The sequence below is a fragment of the Vipera ursinii genome (assembly GCF_947247035.1).
Source record: "Vipera ursinii genome assembly, chromosome: Z".
Lineage (NCBI taxonomy): Eukaryota > Metazoa > Chordata > Lepidosauria > Squamata > Viperidae > Vipera > Vipera ursinii.
Genome location: NC_139517.1, coordinates 94,899,870 through 94,915,957, shown reverse-complemented (window position 1 = coordinate 94,915,957; position 16,088 = coordinate 94,899,870). Strand labels below are relative to the sequence as shown.

Here is a 16,088-nt window from a genome sequence, read left to right as displayed (position 1 = left end):
TTGGTAAAGTATTTGGACTGTTCAACAGTAAAGTATATTTGCAATAGATGAATAACAAAAGTTCTTATTTTTGTAGTTTATAATCCCAGTTAATGGCAAACAGATTTAGGCATAATACAGTAATTACTTTTTCAAGAAAGGCAGGAAAACTTTAGGTATGAAAACAAAGTAGGACATCACTTCCAGAGCCATTATGCTCTCAGTTCATTGAAATATTGCTGCAGACATAAAATCAAAACACCCTTCAATGGCAGTCAAAAGCATAAGATTCTGGAAAAAAAGTATCTATTCTATACAGAAGGTAGAACAAATATTACAGAGGGTAGTGAGCACAGCACAAGACATTGTGGGCTGTCTCCTGACACCAGTGGATGACATCGCCAGGGCTCGTTGCCTTGGAAGAGTGAGGAAAATTCTCAGGGATGACTCACACCCTGGACGGTATCTCTTTACTCTCCTACCATCGGGTAGGAGATATAGGAGTACAGCCAGCCATACCAACAGGCTGAAAAACAGCTTTTATCCGTGGGCTGTTAGGCTTTTGAATGGGATATAATCTCTGTGAATTTATGCAGAATTGACTTGGGAGGCTGGTGTGTGGTGCAGTTGGTTCACATGGTGTGGTAGGATGGAGGGTTTGTTGTCACTGTGTGTTGGGGGGAGGGAGCACGGGGGAGGCTCAGCTAATCTCAATGTACACATGTTGTACTTTGACAATAAAGTTTTATTATTATTATTGAAACACTATTGGAAGATCCACTAGGCAGTGAGAAAATTTTAATAATATGGTTTATAATAAATATTTGAATTTTAAATCAGATATTAGGAGTAATCTTTTTTTATCTAAAAGAAGTTCACTTCTAGTTCAGTAAAATAAAATAAAATAACATTAAAATAAAACAAAATGGTAAGCAGCTTTTTTTTTTGAAGAAGCAATCCTGCTCATTCCTGCTTGGGAAACTAAATACTTATAACACTTTGAGATAGTTCTCCTCAACTTGCTTTCCTCCAGAAGTCCTGGATCTCCATAAGGATTTTGCTAGGGACTGATAAAAGTTCAATATAATTAGAAGACTGCTTTAGTAACTAAAGAACTTAAAGTGGCAACATAAGTATTTTATCAGGTACTTTTGCATTGTGAGAGGCATCAGGGTAGAAGTCCTAATTGCAGACAAAAGACTATATTAGATACCTCAGGATACTTTTGCGATCAATATAAAAACTAGATTGAATTAGCCGCTACAATATTTTATTCCTCTTTTTAAGCTAGCCAGTTTCTGGGAATAAATTTTCCTGATAGATGTGGACTTTTCAGTGAGCAACATTCCTAGGATGATCCTGGATTCATTCATCTACAGTATTTAGGAATCACAATCTACCCAGATTGTAGAGACTGGACAGCCACTTGTCTGGAATAGTATAGGATCTCCTGCTTGTGCAGGGGGTTGGACTAGAAAACCTCCAAAGCCCCTTCCAATTTGGTTATTCTGTTAACTGTAGTAGTAGTCAGTAGGGACAGGTGATAGCTTATGAGAAAGTGCTTGCAACTATGGGTTCCCAAATCAAATGATAAAGAACTGTCCAGTTATTTTATTTCCTCACAAAAAACATCTTCACCATCAGAAAAGGATGGATTACAGGTTGCCAGAGAATTTTGCTTTTGCTTTTTCTCAGCAACCATAATAGTGACAACATATTCAAAATGTAATTTCTTAGTTATCAAAATTAACACTGTTCTGTATATTTTTGCAAGTTAGTAAGAGCAATGATCTGAGAAATAAACTAAGAATTGCATAAATATCCTCATAGTTTTAAAAAAAACCTTAATATGAATGCAAAATATGAATGCAAAATATGGGAAAGTTGAAGAAAAACAACTGCAGGTTTTTAAAATAGCACAATTTAGAAATATTTCCTTGCCAGGAAAAGTGATCTCTCTGCTTTTCACAGAGACATACCACTGAATTGCTATTTACACAATTCTTGTTTATTTATAATATGAATATTACCTGAATTTCAGATTATTCAATGTAGCTAAATCAACTGTAGCAATTGTTGACAAAATGGTTTGCTTGTACAGAATAGTGAACAGTAAAACTCTTTTAAAAAGTAAAACAGGTGCATATTATAAACTGAACAGTGTACCAGAATGGCAATTTTCATGTCACTTTGTTAAGCAAGACTTTTTTCTAAATGTATTGTTCTATTTTACATTTATGTTCAGCTGCAGAGCCTGCATGGTTTCTCCAATTTACACTCATTTTCTCATGCTGGAATTTTAATATCAAGGTAATATTAATCAAACAATATATTTTTGTCAGTCAAATTATCACTGAAAAAAATTAAATCCACAAAGCTAATACTTAAAGTTAAGCTTCAAGAAAATATACTTAGGCATTGCAAAGGCATATATTTGGTTTTATGGGAGAGCCCATCTTACTGTTTCATTAAGGTTGGACTGAATTTGGTCCTTAGTGAAATAAAATGTAGTGAAGAAAAAGTACCAAATTACCCTTGCAGCTCTCTTTTTCCCTCACCTATCACCATTCTCACTTTTTAATTTCTTTTTAATTCATATGTTTAGTAAATATACAGCACATCCTTCACAACAAGGATGCCACCAAACTAGATTTGCATGTGGCAGAAGCAGAAATTACATGAAGTGTAATGATTTTAAATTAAGTAATAATGTAATTAAAATGTAATTTCAGTAATATTAAAGTAATTAAATTCATTTAATTTAAAATTCAATTAAATCAAATGTATTGATTGTACTGCTCCTTCTCAAATTCTTGCCCTGCTCTACATGTTTTTTGGAGTGTGACTTCTTGCCTGCCACTCAAAGGCAAATGCTGCCTCAAAGGAATTGTATATTGTAGTCTTTGCAAAAATATTGTGAAGCAAAATGTACTTGCTTTTGCAACAAGATACACAAAGAGAGAAATTAGGGGTGCACACCAGACTCCTGAAAACTGCTTTGCTCAAATAGCAATGTGACTGGTTTCCTTCAGATTGTTCTGTTTCAGTCTGTTTTAAAATTTGATTAAAAAAGCTCAATAGGAAAGTTTTTTTATATAGCTGCTGTAGGAAGAGAGAGATTCCTTTCCTGGTTGTCCTCTTTCCACTTGAAAAGAAAGCTAATAAGCACTGAGGCATGCTGAGAACCCCATTCTTTATACCTTTCTTCTGATTTAGAGTAAATGAATCAACTAAACCAGGATTTTCACAATGTGTTCCATAGAATTCTATAGTTCTCTGAAAAGGTGGTAAACCTCCATAGAGTTTAAGGGCAAAAAAATCCCAAACCCACATTTGAAAAGAGACAAATTTTTATCAATACTGATCAGGGGTTCAGTTTTCTTTTTTTAACCAACAGGGTTTGCAGCCTCAATTGTTTTTGAAAATTCCTGTACTAGACTAGGAGGGTCTTAACGTTGTTAGCAGTAAGAATCAATTCAGCTTATTTACACTCATCCACTTTTAGGCCAAGTTAGTTAAGGTAAAAATTATGAAGAAAAATGTAGAAATAAATAACAAATTATCCCTTAAAAGTATTAGCTTAATTATAAGGTTCATTGAAGAAATTTTAAAAAGAATGAACAAAAATAGCAATAAATTAGACTGTAGAAGTAAGTAAAATACTACAGTAGTGGCCAAAATTGTGAAAACCTTTTGAGAAAAGTGTACATTTGAGTTTGATGGCTAATAGCACCACTTTTGTTTTGGAGTAGTACCATAAAATTATATATCAATGGAAAGATAATTTAATAAAGAATGTAATGCAATAACCTTTATGAAGGATTTGCTATTAGAATAGCAGTTGTTGTGTTTTTTTTAATCCCATTTATATCCCACCCTTCTCTGAAGACTCAGGGTGGCTTACAATATAAAGCACAAATCAATGTGCTTAGCAATAGCCTTCATTCTATGTATATTCCTGCTTATTAGGGCTTTCACCCCCCCAATGAGATATACAAAATGAGATATACAAAAATTATCACCATAGAAAAAATGAAATATACAAAAATTATCACCATGTCAGTTAATACATAGTTGGGTAACCTTTAGCATGAATTACGGCCTTACAACATCTTCCCATAGAGTGAACCAAGTCCCTTAGTTCTGCAGCTGTTATAATGTGAAACCAAGATGGAATGATTGCTTCTATTAGCTAGGTTTTATTGCTGGGTAGCTTCTGAATAACAAGTTTCTTTAGTTGGTTCTATAGATTTTCAATTGGGTTAAGGTCTGGGTTATTCCCAGGCCATTCCAGCAGTGGAATATGATTGTCTTGAAACCACTTTTTGCACACAGCAGCAACATGACATGGAGCTGAATCCTGTTGAAATATAAATGCTTCATTGTCTTGGAAAAGATCGTGTGCGGAAGGCTTTAGTTTGGGCTCAAGTATTTGATTAGTATATTTTTGACCATTTATATTCTCATTAATCACACAAATTCTGCCCACATCTTTTGATGTCATACAACCACAGTTCATAACACTGACTGAGTGTTTCAGAGTACATGTAATGGAATCAGGATGTAAATCTTTTCCAATTCTTCTCCTTACGTCTTTTATGCCATCACTACCAAACAGAGAGATCTTGGTCTCATCACTCCCAATAACACTGGCCCATTGTTCCTCTGTCCAGGTAACATGGGTTTTAGCCCAGTTTAGTCTTTTCAACTTTTGTTTGAGAGATAAAAGGGGCTTTTTTTGTGGAATTCTAGGTTTTAGGCCAAATTCCTTCAGTCTGTGCCAAACAGTCCTTGCACTCAACTTCACATTGCATTGCACCATTTTACCTTGTATATATCCATATGATTTTCTTCTGTCACGTAGGCAGTTTCTTAATTTCTCTATCATCACTTGCTGTTGTGCACCTTTTCCTGCCTTTACCAGTGTGGTTTTGTAGTGACTGAGTCTCCTTATACCTCTTCAACAACTTAGAAATGCTATCTTTGGTTAAGTTTCCACCAATTTTTCTTCTATAACTGTGGTCTTGTTCACTTAATAATACTATTTTACATTGCTTTCTGGGTGACCAGTCAACTCTTTGCACCATTACTATAATTTTACCTTGTTTTACAAGCTAACTAAATGAAAAAACAAAAAACAAACCAACCAACTTGATAATGATCACATAACACACTGACAAATGTCTTCCTCTCTGCTTCAATACATGACATCAATAACTGAATCCTACTGTGATCTGATTGGCTCATTGCCAAAAAAGATGACACCTGACTGGCTCCCTAAGCACTCATGCTCATTGGCTACAATCAGATGAAGGAAAGCTATCTGATATCAACCTAAGCAAGTTGTGCTTCCTTTTTCTGATTATTTGGCTATAATTTTTCATAGAATACAAATAATTGAACACATTTTATTTCATTACATTCTTGATTGAATTATCTTTCCATTGATATATACTTTTACAATACTACTCCAAAAAAAGTGGTGTTATTAGCCATCAAACCTCAAATGTACACTTTTCCTAAACGGTTTCCACAATTTTGGCCAATACTGTACATTGGAATGTTAGTTTAATTAAATCTATACTGAGAAATTACTGAAGTCAAATGCATTTTCTTATTCATCTTCAACTCAAATAGTCAGGGACTCAGAAACAGAGAAGAGCAACCAGGAATAAGATGGATGGATGGATGGATGGATGGATGGATGGATGGATGGATGGATGGATGGATTGATGGATGGATGGGTGGGTGGGTGGGTGGGAGGGTGGATGGATGGATGGATGGATAGATAGATAGATAGATAGATAGATAGATAGATAGATAGATAGATAGATAGATAGAGTGAGCTTTATTGTCATTTTTTTTACTGTGGGCACATTGGCACACATTAAAAATGAAATTTTGTTGCTTGCTGTCAAAAGTGTACACATATCTAGACCCGTACCAATTGGGCTTCAGGCCCGGGTACAATCAGAGACGGCATTGGCCGCGCTGGTGAATGATCTCTGGCGGGCTTGGGACAGGGGTTGCTCCTCTGTCCTAGTCCTTTTAGACCTCTCAGCGGCTTTTGATACCATCGACCATGGTATCTTGCTGCGACATTTCAGGGGGTTGGGAGTGGGAGGCACAGTTCTTCAGTGGTTCTCCTCCTATCTTCTGGGACGTTCGCAGTCGGTGTTGGCAGGGGGGCAGAGGTCGACCTTGACGCCTCTCATTTGTGGAGTCCCTCAGGGATCGGTCCTCTCGCCTCTCCTGTTCAACATCTACATGAAGCCGCTGGGTGAGATCATTCGTGGTTTTGGAGTTGGGTGTCATCAGTATGCTGATGATACCCAGCTTTTTATTTTGACCCCAAACCACCCCAGTGATGCCCTCGACATGATGTCCCATTGCCTGGAGGCGGTCCAGGTCTGGATGGGGAGGAACAGGCTTCGGCTCAACCCTGACAAGACTGAGTGGCTGTTCATGCCAGCATCCCGGGATATTCCGGTTATTCCATCTCTTGCCATGGGGGGTGAGTTATTACCCCCCGTAGATAGGGTGCGCAACTTGGGGGTCCTTCTATACTCACAGCTCTCTTTAGAAGAGCATATTGGAGCTGTGACTAGGGGGGGCTTTGCCCAGGTTCGCCTGGTGCACCAGTTGCGACCCTATCTGGACCGGGATGCCTTGCATACAGTCACTCATGCTCTCGTGACCTCTCGTCTAGACTACTGTAATGCTCTCTACATGGGGCTTCCCTTGAAGTCCACTCAGAGGCTCCAACTGGTGCAGAATGCAGCCGCACGAGTTGTACTGGGAGTTTCCTTATACTCCCATGTTACACCTTTGTTCCATGAGCTGCATTGGCTGCCGGTTGTCCTCTGGGTCAGATTCAAGGTGTTGGTAATGACTTACAAAACCCTACATGGCTTGGGTCTGGATTACCTACGGCAACACCTGCGGCTAGCGTCAACTTCCCTCCGTCCAGTGCGCTCCCACAGAGAGGGCCTCCTCAGGGTGCCTCCGATCAAAGAATGCCGATTGGTGGCCCCCAGGGGGAGGGCGTTCTCTGTGGGCGCGCCAGACCTGTGGAACCGCTTGCCAGTTGAACTCCGGATGGCCCTGACCTTCGCTCCTTCCGGCGTGATCTAAAAATGTATTTATTTGAGCAATCCGACCTGGTTTGATGGGTTAGGGCAGGAGTTTTAATATGTTTTTAATTATTGTTTTAAATTTGGGCACTATATTTAATTGTTTTTTAACTTTTATTCTGCTTTTATATTTATTGCCCTATGCACCGCCCTGAATCCTTTGGGAGAAGGGTGGTATAAAAATATAATAAATAAATTAAATAAATAAATAAAATGTATAACATTTAAATATGCTATATACAACATATATATAAACCTACACTCTTACCTATAAATAACATATGAATATTAATCACTATCCATCTTGAATATATAGTGGAAAGAGGAAGCTTTAGAGTTCACAAGGTTACTGTATGGAACAAAACTGTGACTGAATCTGGATGTTCTGCTTCGACTACCACAAAGTTATCTGTTCTGTCCCAGGCTACGTGAGTCCTTGTTAACTCACAAGGACAAAGCCCTCTTCCAACAAGTAGGCTGGAAATGCAGTAAAAACAAACCCCTTTTAATATTATTTACAAACCTGAAAATGTCCCAAAAGTAAAGACAAACAAAACATGATTCAAACGGAGAATTGTTCACAGGCAAGGCACTCAGAACATGATCCCATGAAACCTGAGTCCTTTGCAAACTATTGCCTTCAATAGCATCACCCACACCTTCCTTTTTTTTATTATGCAGCCCCAAGGCATGGCTTCTCAATGCTTTCTCCTTCACCCTTGGAGTCGCCCCATTGCCTCCCTCTGTCCTGTTCTTGTTGTCTGTCGGCATTTGCGAGTGTCTATGATGTCTTTCTGCCAACCTAGCAGTTTGAAAGCACGTAAAAATGCAAGTAGAAAAATAGGGACCACTACGGTGGGAAGGTAACAGCATTCTGTGCGCCTTTGGCATCTAGTCATGCCAGCCACATGACCACGGAGACGTCCTCAGACAAGCACTGGCTCTTAGGCTTTGAAACAGAGATGAGCATCAGCCCCTAGAGTAGGAAACAACTAGCATGCATGTGCGGGGGAACCACCTTATGATGTCTTTCAGCTGTGAGTCCTCAGAGTCTGACTCAGCTTCACAGTACAGCTGGGACTCAGCCTGAGCATGAGTGGAGGGGCCTGGCTCTTCATTAGATTGTAAGTCCTGGAGCTTATCAGAGCCTTCCTCTGACTTTGATGGCTCTCCAGGCCCCTCTTCCTCCTCTGATTCCCCAGACTCAACTGCCAGGTCCACTGGCTGGCACAGAATCACAACATTATCCTCCCAGAAGGTAACAAAGAAAACAGATCGTGAAGAGGATGTGTAGTGTCCCAGACAACTTTGCAGACCCTGTTCAAGCAATGCTTATATGCTATGTCCTGAATGGAAGGGAGCTTTTCTGCCATCCTCACCACTCTCTGTCTCACCTTCCTGTCTGAAGCAGTGATGCTTCCAAACCAAACTGTAATGCTGTATGACAGGATTCTCTTGATCATCCTTCTGTAGAAAGTGGTAAGGATAGGAGAAGGAAGATGTGCTTTTCTCATGCGACGCAGAAAATGCAGGTGCTGCTGTGCCCTCTTCACCAGTGTCTCGCTGTTGAGCGACCAAGCCAGCCTACTCGTAAGCTGCACACCCATAAATTTGATGCTGAAAACCATCTCCACAGGTGAATCATTAATACACAGAAGAGTATGGCTGTGACTGCCTTTTCTGAAATCAACAATGATCTCTTTGGTTTATCAGTGTAGACAAAGAACAGAGGACATCTGACTCTTCAAATGACTGAATCTGATAATGGTTATTTCATTTCTGAATAATGAACTACAATACAGACAGAGATATTATAAATGATCAAAATAACAATATTTTGGAGAATATTCAGTAATGCCCAAAGAAGCAATACATTAACCTTCCTTTCAGATGTTCACGAATATTTGCGAAGAGATACAACTGGGAAGTGATAAGACAGGACAGAAAAAAGGAGCAGCAATTCCAACCATATTGGACATTTTAAGTAGGGCTGGCCAGAGGCAGGTTAACATACTCCTTTTCCAGTTGGCTACTGAATGTTCCAGTTAAATATCTGAGTTATATTTAAGAAGGTGATCAGAGCTTTATCTGTGGAACTTGGTCCCATGAATTGTGCTTTCTAGTTTTGAAACACAGCTTGGCTCATGCTAGCTGCCTTTAAAAGTGACTCAGACCTCTAAGGATATATGTCTCTTAGGATTGGGTTGGTATAAGACTACAGCTGGCAGGTGAAAGACAGAGATACAGTCGGTAGAAATAATGTGTGGCCCTGATTTCTTATCTGTAAGCCTATGTTCATTGAAGAAAACTAGATTTATAAAGCCTCTTTGTTACTGAAAGAAATTTGTATCCAGCTGATAGCCATGACAAAGAAATAAATAATATAAATATATGTATATTTACACACATGGCCTGGGAAATCAGAATTAAATTAACTTGCATAAGAAAAACACAAATAAACAAGGCTATGCAATATTGGACAGATAATTAATCAGAGGTTTTTGCAGTTTCTTTACTAATGTTTCAAGACTAAGTAGTTTCTTAAATGGAGAAAATAAAAATTAGAAATGATCTAAACATTTAAAAATGAATATTCACAAAATACTACCCTCTTGTGGCATTATGCTACTGTGTGTACCTGTGTGATTCTTCTTTTCTTTCTTTTAAGCACTGTAAGCCTTTTAAAAAACTTTGTTAATATATATCAAATAGAAGGTAATTCTTACATTTAAAAATCCAGAAGAACTCTCAACTATGTCACCAAGCTACAGCAATATATTTCTTAAATTAATTTCTCTTTATACAATATTTGCAGAATATCATTGTGTTTTAGGCTATGTTATTTAATAAGTTCATGTTTGACAACATGCAGACTTACCCTGGCATTGGTTCATTTCCTGCAAGGCTGTAAACCTGATGCAGATTCAGAAGATACTGAAATTTCCTATAAATTCTATACTTGCGGATAGAAAAATATTTGAATTTTATTGGCAACAAATTATGTTTTGGCAGTTCTACCACATAATAACATGTTGGATTAAACAAAGTCATACTGCATCCCGCACTATACTTACCAATGTTAATATTTCAGGATATATAGACAGATGAGCACACTAACATTTATTCTGCATAATTTGTAAACAAGAGCAAAGTCAAGTAAATAAGATATCAAGCAAGACCTAGTTAAGAAAGATCTTAAATTCATTTGTACATGATGTACTGTACTGAAAACTGCTTTTCAAATTTTAGTCCATTTCAAAATCTATTTGTCATATATTAATAGCCTACCAAGCTGCAGAGTACTATAGATCTTGGTACTGTCTATGGCAAAGAGAGCATACCTACAGATCCTTGGGCCTTACAACTTTACTTTTGTTATTGTTGCCTGAAATTTTGCTCAATCAAACCTTTTAAAATTCTATCACTAAATGAACATTTCTCTATTTTTACAAATCTAAAAAAAGAGTCACTTTTTTAAAATACCATTGTAATTTCAAATGGTCATTAAATGAATTGTTGTAAGTCAAGGACTACTTGTATAATATTTTAATATAAAAAGATGAAACTGGATCTCTTATATATATATTACATCCACCTATACATTTGCCAATGACTGATCACTGGTTAATGTTATTTATTTTTTTCAGAAATTAAACGCATCTATTATTCCTAGCCTGAATATGATTCAGAAAAAGGGAAAAGAAAGTCAGGTGACTGGCTTCCTTTTGGATGAACTGTAACTATCATGACTACCGGAGCAGACAATTGATAAGAGCAATTGCTTGCAATTTTAGACCAAATCAATGCATCATCCTAATACCTGTACTTTTTCCTTTTTTGTTTGAATGAGAAAATGGTTAGTTGTTATTTTAAGCTGTTATTTTTGTTGTTGTTGTTTAATAAAGCCTTCCAAGGACAAAGTTTCTGCTAGATAATTAGAAAGTTACAAGTTGGTTCACATACATAATGTATTCGCATTTTGGACAATGGGATCAAGGAACCAGATAACTGAAAGCTAGAATTCAGCAAGAGATTTTAAATAAAAACACAGAATCATGACAGGCTAAATAAAGTAGAACAAAATAGTTAGGAAAGGTTAAAAGTAGCAGCCTGGAGGAACATTGTCCATAGGGTCGCGATGGGTCGGACACGACTTCGCAACTAACAACAACAACAACAACAACAAAAGTAGCAGTAGATAACTAAGCACTTCTATATGGACCTTAGTTTAAAATTTAAAATGACTTTTTCAAAATCATGTTTCTGGTGAAAGATATCTATCCTTTCCCTAATAATCTTCCAGGCAAGAAAAACAAAACAAAGGGGGGAAAAAGAAAGGAGGAAATGAAACTATTCCATCTTTTTTGTTGCTTACATTACAACTCCTATCCCTCCATGAATATTTAATATAGTTCCCAAGAAATAATTCTTGTGATAATGTGGCCCTGAACAATGACAAAGTGTCAAAGAAATAGAGACATGTGTTATTAAGAAAAAGAAAGAATAATAGCAAGAAAATAAACTAAAGTGCTGATAGTTTATCTATCCTTTCTTTAAAAGGAAGACTGCAGAATCAACCAATATTTGAATTCATGGAAAGTGTCAAAAGTTTAAAAAAAGGAAAGGTGGCTGAAACAGTTTTATAACTGGGATATCTAAAAGGAACAGAAGGTCCAGAGGGGTCAAAAATCCAACAGCATTATCAATTGAGCTCCAAAGATATTGCAACATAGACCCAAATAACCACAGTTAGTTATAATTAATAAAGCCCACTTGTAATGGAACTTCAAAACTGTAGTCATAATATTTACGGTAGGCTATATTTATTGTGATCTATAAAATAAAACTGCTTTAACAAGCCAAGAGCTTACCAAAGACAGGGCAATTTTTCAATTTGAAACATATTCCAAAAAAGGAAAGGATATAACTCTAGGTAAATAAATAAATGTAGAAATGGAAACATAACCTAATCTAATTAACAAATTGGTCATAGTTCAACATCATTTTATTATTAACATTGTTCTATGTAATTAGCGTTAAGTAGCTTTGGAAAACAAAATGTAAAATACATGCATTCATTTTTTTTTCCTCTTCAAAAAGTAATTAAATGAATTGGTTTTCTGCCTAAATCAAACTGATGATCTTAATAAGATCATGAAGAAATACATACCTTTCTCCTTGTTTTCCTACACTTTTAGGGTTAACAAAAACTAGAAGTGGATGAGTATATGAAGCTGGTGTAATTCAAATTTAAAGAATTCAATTACCAAAGCAAACATCTATGGTGATTCTCAGTCATCCATGTCACAGTTGTCTCAAAGGTGCTTTTTTAAGAGGCAAATGGACTTTCTTGTTTTTCTTTGAAGATGTTTCGCTTCACACGCAAGAAGCTTCTGTGCCAGCCGAAGAAGCTTCTTGGATGAGAAGTGAACGTCTTCAAAGAAAAACAAGGAAGTCAAGTTGTCTCTTGAAAAAGCACCTTTGGGACTACTAATGCAAACATACGCACTAAGCTCTCTACACATACAAACTAAACTTCTAGGCATATATGTATGTATGTATAAAGAAATAGAAATATATTTCCAATAACCTTAATTTTAAGAATGTACCAAAAGCTATTGCCCTTCATACATCCTTGAACTGTAGCTTCTCTAGCAACTTTACTCTTCAGAAATGTAGGCATCTACCTGTTGTACAAAATATTACACAACACACTATTTTAAACATCACCAGTAAAATAAATCTGTCATAAATTGGCCAGAAGCATCTTGCATAAGGAAAGAGCACAAATATCCTCTTCAGATTTTATTCTTGAGCTTCCTAGAACCAATTCAAATGATGCAAGAGTTTACCAAAGAAAGAACAATTATTATTATTTTTTGTGCAAAACACATTTGCATTGCCTTTACTAATGGGTTTGCACACAGTTTTGTTTATTGTAAACTTTTAATACTTTTGAAATCATATTTTAAATCCAAATAGAAGTGGAAGCCCTGACTTTTTGTGAATAAGGAAAAAAAAAAAGAGGTCAGGGAATTCAGACAGGATTCAGTGAGCACAATTTGGGCAATCGCTGCATTGGTCAGAGGAAGATCTATGAGACATATAAGTTTCTGGACAGATAAAATCACAGCCTTTTTCAACAACTGTCACATCTTTAATGCTTATTTAGAAATTTAATCAATGTTATTTATTTAGTTTAATTCCAGGATTGTTTATTCCTGTGAATGAAGCATAAACCAGTGGTTCTCATTGTGACAAAGATTGACTATCTCGTAGAATTCTCTGTGGGTTCAGGTTAATTAATGAGACTCATCTTAAGCTTATACATGATATATTACTTCCTCTAATTAGAAATAATAAACCTGATCATTATGCTGGTTATGCTGGAAAGAAATAAGATGAATGTGCTTAACTATGATTAATAACAGTTGCACCTAAGAAGTGATCCTCTCTACCACTGAGTTGCCTGCATAGTCCTTTATGACTATGCTTTTTTAATATTTTTAGTACTAAAAAGCTTCATGCATAAAATATTCCTTCCACAATGAATATTGTTAGAAGAAAATATATTACTAAAATAGACAAATAGAAAATTATTTGTTTTTTTATATGTGACGAGTAGGCAGAAGAGAAAATCTCAATTTATTGCAAGTTTTCTAAGCAAAATTAAAATAATTTAAATACATTAAATAAATTGAAGCATCAGATATTCTAAAACACAAATCAAGATTCATATGATATAATATTATCCTTTACTAAAATGGTTATATAAAAACATAAACACATTATGTTCCTGTATAAAATCTCTGTATGTGTATTGTTGTTGTTGTTGTTGTTTTTTCTTTATTCTTTTTCACCATTCTCTTTTTTCTTTTCTGCTTAATCACAGCATTTTTTGAAAAACAAATAATTTGTTCTTTTTACTGGTTGCACTGAGGATATTACAGCATCTCAACTGTGATATTTTTTTCTGTTGAAACACAAGCTATCCTAGAATCCTAGTATCCTGGGATACTACAACTATAATAAATATATGCTGCTTTTCAATTTTCCATATAGTTATTATGTGACAGTAGGAAACCTGCAATGGCCATAAAAGTGAGCACTGGTCATAAGGCACTAATTTTCAGTGCCATTGAAACTTCAAACAGTCACTAAAAAAATTATCATAAATTGAGAACTTCAAACACACAATTTAATCCCTAAAGGTCCCCCGCACATGCATGCTAGTCGTTTCCAACTCTAGGGGCCAGTGCTCATCTCCGTTTCAAAGCCGAAGAGCCAGAGCTTGTCCAAGGACGTCTCCGTGGTCATGTGGCTGGCATGACTAGACACTAAAGGCGCACGGAACACTGTTACCTTCCCACTGTAGTGGTCCCTATTTTTATACTTGCATTTTTACATGCTTTCGAACTGCTAGATTGGCAGAAGCTGGGACGAGTAATAGGAGCTCACTCTGCTATGCGGCACTTGTGATTTGACCCGCCAAAAAGCCGACCTTCTGATCAACAGGCTCAGCATCCTAACAGACTGAGCCACCGCGTCCCTTTTAATTTAATCCCTACTTCAGCTTTATTTAAGAGCGAAATATTTTATGAGTACTGTACATTTTGGGGAAAAAAAATCTTTGTATCAAATAATAATTCAGCCAATAATGCAATCTTAAGTATAGGATGACATAACAAATTTAGCATGCAAGTGGGCTCTAAAAGTACAAACTCCACATATACAAAACTGGGGTTTCAATTGGCAGTAACTGATCAGGAAAGGGAGGACATCTTCATAATACATAACTCAAAATATATATCAGCCCAAGATATGGATTTAGGGGAAAAAGATAAAATTCATGCTAAAAATCTTTACTGCATATAGTACACTGTACATTTAGATATAAATACTGTACATGGAATAGTGTACTGTGTACAGTTCTGAACAACAACAAATGATAAGATATTTGGAAGTGTACCCCTATAATGAATAGCTACTCCAATGATAACTTTTACCTTAGAAAGCCAGTGAACAAAAGGAGAAATAACAATACAAGGAAAATGTAGACAGAAACTGATATAGTTCCCATCTTCAAAAAAGGGGAAAAAATTGATCCAGAAAATTACAGACCTATCAGCCTGACCTCAATACCTGGGAAGATTCTGGAAAAGATAATCAAACAACAAATCAGCGAACACCTAGAGGCAAACAAAGTCATTACTAAAAACCAACATGGGTTTGTCAAAAACAGATCATGCCAGACAAATCTTATTGCATTCTTTGACCAAGTGACAAAATTAGTGGATCAGAGGAATGCTGTCGATATAATTTACTTGGACTTCAGTAAGGCATCTGATAAAGTAGGTCACAACCTACTACTTGATAAGACAGAAAAATGTGGTTTAGACAGCATCGCCACCAGATGGATTCGTAGTTGGCTGATCAGCCATACTCAGCATATGGTCCTAATGGAACCGCATCTACATGGAGGGAAGTGTGTAGTGGGGTGCCCCAGTGCTCTGTTCTGAGCCCAGTGCTCTTCAACATCTTCATCAATGATTTAGACAAGGGGGTAGATGGGGAACTTATCAAATTTGCAAATGACACCAAGCTGGCAGGAATAGCCAATACTCCAGAAGACAGACTTAAGATACAGGAGGATCTGGACAGACGTGAACACTGGACGCTATCAAACAAAATGAAATTCACTGGTGAAAAAAGTAAGGTTCTACATTTAGGCAAGAAAAACCAAATATACAGGTATAGTATAGGGGGTACCTTGCTCAATAGTAGTAACTGTGAGAGGGATCTCAGAATCCTAGTGGACAATCACTTAAATATTAGCCAGCAGTGTGCTGCAGTGCCAAAAAAAGCCAACAGGCTGCATTAACAGAGGGATAGAATCAGGTGCTGGTGATGACCTATAAAGCCCTACATGGCTTGGGTCCGGGATATCTGAGGGATCACCTGCTGCCAGCATCAAGT

At 36.7% G+C, this 16,088-nt stretch overlaps 1 protein-coding gene across 1 annotated transcript in view; it reads right to left on the bottom strand.

The window, feature by feature from the left end:
* DGKB (diacylglycerol kinase beta) overlaps nt 1–16,088 on the bottom strand; it is a gene marked incomplete at both ends in the record, with an annotated part of 339,119 nt that overhangs the window by 249,174 nt on the left and 73,857 nt on the right. Inside the window, 2 exon segments of the mRNA XM_083379029.1 lie at nt 9,991–10,065; nt 12,283–12,356. Of these exon segments, the coding sequence (XP_083235155.1) occupies nt 9,991–10,065; nt 12,283–12,356 (149 nt within the window).